Here is a 9827-nt window from a genome sequence, read left to right as displayed (position 1 = left end):
AACAATGTAACCAATATAATGAAGAAAAAAAAGGTGCATAAACAGATTAGTACAAAAAAGATTAACGATAAAATTACTGGCATAGAAAAATCACTTTAAAATAAAAAAGTATATAAAAACATTGTAACAGCAACAAAAAAGTGACTATATGACGGCATGCCATGGCTGCATGAGTTAAAAAAGCTACTAAACAAAGATGGTGGTGAAGCTTCATCAGAAACACTAATCTACCAGAAACAAAGGAAAGCGTTAGCTTGCTGTTAATGTTTCTGGGTCAAATTTTCACTTCCACGACCAATTATAACTGTAGGATGATTTTGGTCATACACTGATAACAATAAAGTTCAGAACAACACACAATTGCATACAGAAAACAGGAACTCGCTGCTGCAAGTTTACCATAGTATCCTCTGATGACAGCGTAGGTAACGCTGCTGTGCATCCTTGTTCAGGAAAGACTGCAAACCATCTACACCTATAAATAGCGTCACAGATATTCACAGATTTTACCAAGCTGGTTTAGAGACTAACTATACGACAAATGTGGATCTGTCTAAATGGCATGAGAACATTTCACAGTAAAAAAAATATGCAGGCAGGATTACGGTTTTCCAGCGATGATCCTCTCTTTCTGCTTGATCAGTCCTGTTTTGTTTTTTTGCCTCACGAAGAACACTGATGTGAAAACAAAGCTGGATGGAAGCAGGCAACACTTGTTGGACAGCAGCAATGTCTGTCAGCGTTTTGAGAGGAGGTAGTGTTCAAGCTACTGAGTCACGTCCAGCGGCATCTTTTCCTCTGACAGGCCTCGGCGTCGGACGTGCAACCCTCCGAGTCGCTCTCGGAGAAGGACGGTCCGGCTGAGGAGGGGCCGGGCAAACGCGAGGACCGCTCAGGCCCTTCGGAGGTTTCCTCTGTGGAGCCGCTGCTCAGGCTGAGCACCCAACCCAGTTTGTTGTGGAGCAACTGACGAAGACCTGGCGGCAGCGGCAGCACATCCAAGATATCTATACAGTCTGGCACTAGCTGACGAAGACGAGCACAGCACAGGTAGAGCAAAGAGGTGGGTGCCGAGCAGGATCGGATGACCTTCATGCTGCTCTTGGCTGCGGTGGAGCAGGCCATTGGATAAAACTTCTTATTTTGGAGTTCTGTAGCTGCAACACCTGTAAGAAAAAACAATGTTCAATATGAGTTTTTCTATGGAGAGAAAATAGTATCACCTCGCTTTATGCGTGCATATTTCTTGATTTGTAACTAGTAAAATACATTTTGTGCATAAGTACAAAAAATATTAAATAAAAAAAAATACAATTTACACATGCACAACTTAAAAGTACAACAGCTTGAAACTAAATTACGTACAAATCTTTAAAAAGTATGCAAAATCGCTTGCAACACACCACTTTCTCAGCCGCTTTGAACTTAGGTTGTGAATATTCTCTGGTGAAACTATTTAAAAAAGTGGGAAAATGTCAAGTTTTCACATCATTTACAGACTAATCTTAGAGACGTGAAAAGAGTATGAAGTTATATTAGTGACAAAAGTATTGTGCGTCTGTAAAAAAAAAAAAAAAAAAAAAATTGTCTGTCTGTCAAAAGGTTTTGTCCTCGTAATCAAACATTTGTGCATCTGTCAAAAAGTTTCGTACTTATAACCAAATATTTGTGCGTCAAAAAGGTTTTTAAACTGTATTTTGAGGTGACTTAGCCCATCTTGGTGCACCATTGCTGAGAAACCTTAAAAAAAAAGCCTTTTGATCTTCCGTTCTCTGATTGGTTGGTCTTTGCCTCTCTTACGTCTCCTCTACACTCTGACACTAGCTAGTGTTGGCACAAATGTTTGATTACAAATACAAAGGGATACATTTTTTTCTACCACAACAATTTTTTTTTTTTACAGACTCACAATATTTTCACCATTAATATAACTTCATAAGAGTCTCACATTAGTGCATAAATGTGGGTTTGTGTGTGTTATAAGCGATGCTTGCGTAATTTTTAAAGATTTCTGCGTATAGGTAGTTTTAAGCTGTTATAATTTTAACTTGTGCATGTGCAAATTTTTATTTTGAATTTCAGAATTTTTGTACTTATGCACAAAATGTCTTGTATGAGTTACAAATCAAGAATTACAGCTGCACAAATTGAGGTGATACTTTTTTCTCTCCATATTTTTCCTTTTCCACACGTTGAACCAACCTATACACTTTCGATTCTTGAAAAACGTGAGGGTGCCGTGCCAGGTGTCCAAGTGAACCCCAATGATGGAGCCTTGCCCGAAACGGGTTGAGAAGTTCATCTTGTCGCCTTTATGATGCAGCAAACCTAGAAAAACAACCGTCAAAGGCATTTCTTTTCCTGTTGGAATTTCTAAAACTTACTGGGACACTTCGACCTTACCAGTGTAAGAAAGACCCCAACTGTCTGCATCTTTGCCCAGCAAGCTACAAAACGTGTGTCTGTATTTGTCCAGGTTGACTTCAGATGTTCCAATCCCAACCATCTGTGCAGAGAAATATAAGAGTAAAACCTCAAAAAATACATTTTCTCATTGTCTTTAAGAGAACAAAAACATTGAAATGTCTCGATAGGTACAAAAGTACACGTGCTGCATCACGACTGAGAGTAAAGAAACTATGATGAGAGGTTTACCATGTCTGTTCCGTAAACTGGAGACGTCATCTTTATTTCCCAGAAGTGCTGCCCATCAGCCAGCTCCTTTGAACCCCGAATAGCCGCTGTCCCACAGCTGTATTCGGAGTGGAAGTTGACTTTGCGGTTATCACAGGTCAGTAAAGTCGCCGTTGATCGACTGGTGGCGTCCCAGACCCAGTCAAAGTCTGAACAACACAGGGACACACAGGAAACTATCAGAAAGGATGTCCCGATCGACCATGCGGTCAGATATCCGGGCCAATCACATAGTTTCAGGCTCGATCGGAATCGGATGTTGAAACGCGATCAAAGATTAGATCTTTATTTTATTCCAATTATGATCAGCGTTACATATTTTAAGATGAGTGCTAGTGGCGTGGTAGTGAGTTGGTTTGTGTTTATTCGCATAATTTGGACTTGATAGAAACAGTTTAATTGCAAAATTGTGTTTTTTGGATTTTGAAAGAAAGACATTTTTAATAGATATATAATCTCAACCTATCAAAACATTTTAAAAGTTCTCAAATGACTAATTATAACAATTTTTTACTGGTTCTTAGTTAACTATTTTTTCTTGTTGATAGTTGCACTATTTTGGCATGATTTTTACTTCACAGAAATGCACTGTTTAAGTGTAAAATGATAAAAGGAAGCTTATTAAAATAAAAGTAGTGTACAACCTGAATCTATTTGTTAAATGTGTTCATTTTTTTTAAATGTGTTACAAAAGTATTGGATCGGAACTCGATATCTGCAGAGAAAATCAAATGAATCTGAACCAAAAAACCTGATCAGGACATTCCTGACTGTCAGACAAAATAATGATTTGGTGGAAAACAATTTACGTAGGAAATAAGAGATTTTTATATGTGCAGCTGGTTTAAAGATCAACCTGTAAATAAAAACAGTTTCTACACAACATATTTCAGTTAAAACAAACACAAAAAACAGATGTACCTTGGTCATCTTCTCCACAGTGGCAGTCCTTCACTTGGTGAAACCCTCGGAGACGAGGGTTGTAATTGCTGTCTGCCTGGGAATCACAGCCACAATAGGACTCTCCTGTCACGGGCACAGCGCTGGGAACGGGTGGACGCATCACCGGGGAAAACTCAGCCTCTGAATCGGAATCACTGTACTGGGACAGGAACCAAAGATCATTTTTATTTTACAAAAACACAGTGTTGGCAGCATTTACCTCACACAAATACAGATAGTTACAAGACACAATAACAACAGTTTCCCAAAGGCAGATGTGGCTTGATGGAAAATAAATGCTTTCACAATGTAACATCTTAGATTAATACCGCTAAAATTTTAGCAGCGTTACGATTAAAATTGAAGTACCGAAGACATAAGTGTGCGAGAATTGAGAATTGAAGTTCAACTTTTGTCAGTAATATCATTGGTGCTAGCTAATAATTAGAATAATGATAAGTAATAAAAAGCTTTTTTGTAAAAACTCTAATTTAAAACTCTCTTGATGTGCCCTCATTTACTCTTTTCAGCTGAGAGAAAAACAGCTTTAGGACAAGAAAACTGTCATGCCGAAAATAAAATCACACCATTATGTTTTTTTTTCTCTCGTCAATGGAAAAAAAATAATAATTTGAAGCAATAAACAGCAGAAGCTTTGTTAAACGCCTGTGGCAGTCGCATAAACAAGTGTTCACTGTTTCAAGAGGAGCAAAACACAGGAGACAAAAAGCCTGTGGCGCATTTGTTTCAGTGCTGTTGACAAAATGTCACTGTTTCCAAAATTATCTCTTTACTTACCAGCCAGTACATTTGCTAATAATGTAATGTTACGCAGTTTAAGTCTAAATGCTAAATGAAGTTTTACTATGTTCAAAATATGCCGCAACAGTATCAACATAATCTTAAGACATTAAAAGCCATAAAACGTGATCATTTTAAACACTAACTTTGTTTTTGTTGCAACCTCTCTTTGTCAAAATGTTATGGAAAAGCTGCTTCTCATTAGTGCAGGTTTGAGTAAAACCTAAACAATGCAGATTATTGTTAAACGAATGTATGCTCACCTCAAAGCGTTCATAATTCCATTCCTCGGTTTCTGAGGCCAAGACTAGAGCACGGGCATCGGCGTCCCGCCGTATCCCGCCCCAAACATATCGCCACGCACGGCTGTTCCTGTTCCGCCTCGACATGGCAGCAAAGCAGTTTCACAAGCCAGGTAAGTTACCACTCAGTTACAGTCTGGTCCAAATGAGTGGCATGCATAAGTCCAGCCTCTGAAAGATTCAAATATTGTTTTTAAAGCAATAACTCTTAAAAGAAAGTTTACTTTAAAATAAATTACAAACATAAAATAATTGAAAGTCCCACTCCGATCATCTTTTGATCTATTGTACAAGTGTTCCAGTGTTTTTAAAATTATGATGATGCCGTTTTTAGCCAAAATTAAAACAAAAACTGCGGTTTTCTAGGAACATTTCTCCAGAGAAGCAGTAGTTCATTAGAATATCACCTTTGAGTTGTGGGTCGGACTGTTGGTACAGAGCAACTCCAACCCCACTTCCCGTTACCCATCTGTTTACTCTCTCTCCTGCCAGATTACAAACCTCAAACCTAACATTAATGGTGAGCAATATTGGAGCTATTCAGTTGTACAGTTTTGAGCCAGATATCAGCTGAGACAAGGAAAACGAAAACAGTCATGGAGCTATAAGTGGATGCATCAGAATGGAGCGGAGCAAGGAACTCGTGGCCCAGTAACTGTAGATCCAACATCACTGCTACAACAGATTTTTTTTTTTTGTCTGCTCCTGATTTACAACAGTTTGAATAAAGAAATACTCAAAAACACAATTTTCATTAATTAATTTTGGCCTAATAATGGTTAATTTTAGGGAATAATGAGAGTAGAAGATGAAGAGGAATTGTTTAACAGATTGTTGTGGGTTGTTATCCCACAGCTCTGCCTTAAATTTGGATAAGTAGAATCTTTCTGATTTAATAAACTGATCAGGCCCCCTTAAGTTATATTCTATATTATGGAACGTTTGCTCTAAAATAGGCCATCTCTTGTTGGGTTTATTTTTCCCTCTTGTCCTAGTTTTAGCATGAACTCAATATGTCTGCCTAAAAATATGTAGACTGGACAATATCTGCAATTTCTCATAGCAAAGTTTCCCTTGACAATAGTTGCTGTATGTCACAACCGGCTAACTAAGAACTGTAAGATCGAAATATTTTAGCACAAATGAAGCCACATTTGGCAGCGTCTTTACTGATGAATTATGGGAAAATACTTTCAAAAAATAAGCCTAGCTTAGTAGCTAGAGCTATTCTTTTACAGTTTTCGGAAGCGGCAAATACAAAACAACATATTTTTCTTTTAAGAGAACATTAGTAGCACATGTCAGGTTAAATATATAATACAGCTAAAATATGTTGTTGTTAAAAAATATAAATCATGGCTGTAGCAAAACAAAATATTTGAGCGCGGTTGTGTTTTGCTAGCTAGCTTTAGTTAGCCAACCAAGCTAACAGGAGTAGCTAACACCAAATAAACAGAGTGAACCTCGCATGCATAAAATTGTCATTTTTTAATATGTCTGCAGTAAATTGAGTAAATTTGCGATGTTCAAAATACAATAACACTTTAGATGGCTTTTAAAAAATAAAGTTTTTGGTGGTGCAAATGTGAACGTCTAAAAAAGAAGCTAGCTAAGTGTGCTCCTAAACCGGGAATCGTATTACCTTTTTTTGCTTTAGTTCTCCGGCATCACGTTCAGCTGACCCCAAAAAAGCAAAACTGGTCAGACTCCACGGACTTCCGAATAATTATAACAGACAACTAGATAAGTGGGAAGCGTCGGCTTGTTTTCCCATGACCTACTTTCCAGGAGTGTGTCCGTAAACAGTGACAGGAATGATAGGAGGAGGAGCTGGCGGAACATCAGGCTCATTCACGTGAAGTTTTAGCCCACATCACATCTCCTGCTTCCTGCAGTCACACTGCCATCCTTTCAGTTGTTTACATCACAAAATTAAATACAGTTATGTAAGTTGTTTCCACTTAAAACACTAATATTCGTTTGATAATAGGAAGTTATTTAGTAACAATATACATTTAATTAGATGTCAGTGTAAATAGAATGGGATTTAACATTTTCAAACTTTAAGTCATCAGGGTTTAAAACATGGTATCAAAAGAAAAAAAAATCAAACAAGCATGGTTTAATTTAGGGACAAAATCATACCTTTAATCCCAAGTCTACGCCATCAAATAGTTTTTAAATACCAGGGTAAAATCTAACATTCCAAGAGCTAAAATGTAGCAAATGTATCATAAAATTGGTAAAATAATCGTAAAATAAGTAACACCCTGGTAAGTTGCTATAATTTAGTTAAATATTGATAATATCAAGTGATTATTTTGTGCAAACTCTTAAAGATTTAGTTTTGACGTGTATAACGTAGAATAGAATAGAATAGAATAGAATAGAATAGAATAGAATAGAATAGAATAGAATAGAATAGAATAATTTATTATTTTGGACTCAAGGTCCAAATAACAAGACTATTAACATAAATTCGAACATAAAAGGTACAGTAATTATACATATAAAAATACTAAGACCAGTGGACGTAATAATTCAAGTAAAAACGCATCTTGCAAACTTAGAAACTGAAAGGCTTAAAAATGTGTCCATGCTAGAACCTCCAGACTGGAGACTGATTTGTGCTGTGCTTTAAATTAGTAAGGGCTAAAATAATGTAACTCTCTGAGGCATTAAGACATTGGATAAAACAGTAAATAAAATGTCTTAAACGACCCCGAGAGCATCATTATATTATATTCGGGGCATCATTGAGCAACTTGTGACTTGTGGATGCAATATGCCCTGTAGTCAATCCACATGTGTAAATTAATCACTCAACCTTGTTTATTCGTTAACTTAAATATTTGGGTTATTCTTTATTTAGTATTAAAACATTTAGAACATACACGAACCCTCCGTGTTTTCATTTTTCCCCTGCGGAACCAAAGTTGTCGTGCGATGTACACTGTCGGAACTATTTTTGTACGGACAGCTAGCAAGAAAGTGTGCCTGTCTTGAGGTCAAGCAAAATCTCTCCTGTGAACACATTTACAGGTAAATTAATACAAATATTTTCAGACATCACATTTTAGTTTCCTCTCATTGAGTGCATAGTAGTTCTTGTTAGGTTTGAATAATTGAGAGGTAGCAGGACTGTTAGTGGTTATGAAATAAATAGCATCGCGTACTTAGCGCGACTCACAACTACTGCTGGTCCTTCAGAGATGATTTGGTTTTCTTTGGCAGCAGAAGTGTGTTCAGCCAGGATAGCGGTACCAACCATCGTTTGAGGGATAAACGCGTCTGAACTTGCAGGTCACGTTTTGGTGGGACGCTTTGCATCATGGTGAAGAAGAAGCGACTGCGTCTGATAGCAGAGATGGCTCGGAAGGTCCGAGCGTACCGAGAGCTGAAGTCACGACCGCGGGAGTCCCAGAAGTACGCCCTGGACTATGAGACGATGAGGCGACCTCTCACGGGGAAGATGCTGCCAGTGTTGGCCTGGCAGGATGTCCGGAAGGAGAGCCGACTGTTCTCTGTGTTGGCAGGAATGAGGCTGTTCGGAGTGGGCCGCATGTTCACACGCAAGTCTTGGCTTGAGGATCACAACGAGCCAAGCTACTGGCAGATCACCAAGGTCAAGGTGGACTACACAGCTGAGGTATGGTCGATGTTAATTATGGGATGTCTGGTCATAATTTGTCACTCCTCCTCTTCCCTATTAAAGATCCACTCCAAACAAAATCCTGACTTTAACATGCATTTGTCATTTAAGGTTCTCATTAATCCAGGTAACGTTGTCTTGAAATTGAGTAAAATAAAACTTCCTTGGACTGATGAGGCCTCTGGGATGAGTGTTTCAAGGGATTACTGCCACTCTGCAGAAACTATGATCCCGGAAAGTACACAGATTTTGTTTTCTATTTTGGCTAAAATCAGTAAAACGACAAGTAAAAGACTTCTCTGGACGCTTTTACAATCAATCAAAATACGATCCGGAGTGGGTCTTTAAAGGGGAAATACATGTTCATTGATCTAGAAATGTACAAACAGTTCCCTGTTCTTTTTCCAGAACATGGATCATGGAAAGGCATGGGGGTTCCTCACATTTAAAGGTAAGAAAGGACTTTACTTTAAAAAGGAATTCTGTACTATTTATAGCATTTTTCAAATCATAATTTTACTAAAATTATACATCATCTTACATGGTATTGATTTTTATAATTTCAATGACGTATAGTAGGATTAACAATAACTATCTAAAAGGAAATGTATTGTTGGGACTGGAAATGTGCAATAAATATAATGAACACACTTTTTTTTCAGGGAAAAAAGAAAATGAGGTGAAAGAAGTAGACAAGGTGATGTACCACGATTGGCGACTGATTCCCAAACACATGGAGCAGCAGTTTAAAGACTTTGAGCCTCTCCCTGAGCCACCTGTGCGCTCCGTCCCCTACCCTCCTCTGCTCCGGGCCATGATGCTGGCCCAACGTAAAACAGGAGGCAGCACAGTCGTGGAGGAGCCGGCACTGCCTCTAAAGAGAGATGTGGTGCTCAACAAAGACTATTTTCGCAGACAGGAAGAAGAAAGGCGGAGCAAAGAGGGGACAGCTGTGTAAAGGTTACCGACTTGTCAACATCAGGGGGCCTCAACTCTCTCTGAGCTGCTTCTAGATTATGCTAGATCCTGGACTTCAGAGTGTAATGTACATTTGATGGTCATACTGAGTGTGTGTTTGAATGTGACTTTTTTGCTAAATAAAAAAAATGTGAATAAAATATATTGGTATTGTTCTGGTATCTTTTATAAACAAAAAATGAATGATATGTGTAGAAATAAAAGTACACATTTTTAAGGACTAATAAATAAGTTTATACAAATTGGATAAATATTTGGGCTTTTCCAAAAGAAATATTTTTTATCAAAAATATTCAATGCACGTCAAGCTGGACCTTATTGGTGGTTCTAATATCCTGCTGTTACTCAACTTCTTCTTCTTTTCCTTTCAGCTTTTCCCTTCAGGAGTCGCCACAGCGAATCAGTTCCCTCCATCTAAGCCTGTCTTCAGCATCCTCCACTCTAACACCAGCCACCTT

General features: G+C 38.0%; 2 protein-coding genes across 5 annotated transcripts; one reads left to right on the top strand and one right to left on the bottom strand.

Moving 5' to 3' along the window:
* On the bottom strand, positions 1-8140 carry spsb3a (splA/ryanodine receptor domain and SOCS box containing 3a). 4 transcript variants are annotated; one of them, XM_036213322.1, is made up of 7 exons: positions 8008-8140; positions 4701-4910; positions 3616-3796; positions 2656-2843; positions 2404-2506; positions 2203-2328; positions 1-1166 (listed from the first exon to the last, which is right to left on the bottom strand). In XM_036213322.1, the coding sequence occupies exons 2-7, from the start codon at positions 4824-4826 to the stop codon at positions 775-777; spliced, it is 1116 nt and encodes a 371-aa protein (XP_036069215.1). In that variant the 5' UTR covers positions 4827-4910; positions 8008-8140; the 3' UTR covers positions 1-774. The 4 variants fall into 4 exon arrangements, with proteins under 4 accessions (XP_036069215.1, XP_036069214.1, XP_036069213.1 ...); XM_036213321.1 differs by having other exon boundaries at positions 7930-8043; XM_036213320.1 differs by lacking the exon at positions 8008-8140 and adding an exon at positions 6383-6887 and having other exon boundaries at positions 4701-4912.
* Positions 7655-9511, top strand: mrps34 (mitochondrial ribosomal protein S34). The gene is made up of 4 exons (XM_024273092.2): positions 7655-7781; positions 8043-8388; positions 8800-8842; positions 9054-9511. The coding sequence occupies exons 2-4, from the start codon at positions 8071-8073 to the stop codon at positions 9347-9349; spliced, it is 657 nt and encodes a 218-aa protein (XP_024128860.1). The 5' UTR covers positions 7655-7781; positions 8043-8070; the 3' UTR covers positions 9350-9511.
* The last annotated feature ends 316 nt before the right edge of the window (positions 9512-9827 follow it).

The sequence above is a fragment of the Oryzias melastigma genome, linkage group LG8 (assembly GCF_002922805.2).
Source record: "Oryzias melastigma strain HK-1 linkage group LG8, ASM292280v2, whole genome shotgun sequence".
Lineage (NCBI taxonomy): Eukaryota > Metazoa > Chordata > Actinopteri > Beloniformes > Adrianichthyidae > Oryzias > Oryzias melastigma.
This window is presented reverse-complemented; position numbering and strand designations above follow the sequence as displayed.

Bases quoted from the DNA above. Each gene is read 5' to 3' on its own strand.
- spsb3a (XM_036213322.1), bottom strand. From the start codon at position 4,826: ATGTCGAGGCGGAACAGGAACAGCCGTGCGTGGCGATATGTTTGGGGC. The intron at 2,844-3,615 runs GTACATCTGTTT...TGTGTTGTTCAG, and splicing joins CTGTGGAGAAGATGACCAAG to ACTTTGACTGGGTCTGGGAC. The intron at 2,329-2,403 runs GTAAGGTCGAAG...TTGTTTTTCTAG, and splicing joins TTGGGGTCTTTCTTACACTG to GTTTGCTGCATCATAAAGGC.
- mrps34 (XM_024273092.2), top strand. From the start codon at position 8,071: ATGGTGAAGAAGAAGCGACTGCGTCTGATAGCAGAGATGGCTCGGAAG. The intron at 8,389-8,799 runs GTATGGTCGATG...TTCTTTTTCCAG, and splicing joins AGGTGGACTACACAGCTGAG to AACATGGATCATGGAAAGGC. The intron at 8,843-9,053 runs GTAAGAAAGGAC...CTTTTTTTTCAG, and splicing joins GGGGTTCCTCACATTTAAAG to GGAAAAAAGAAAATGAGGTG.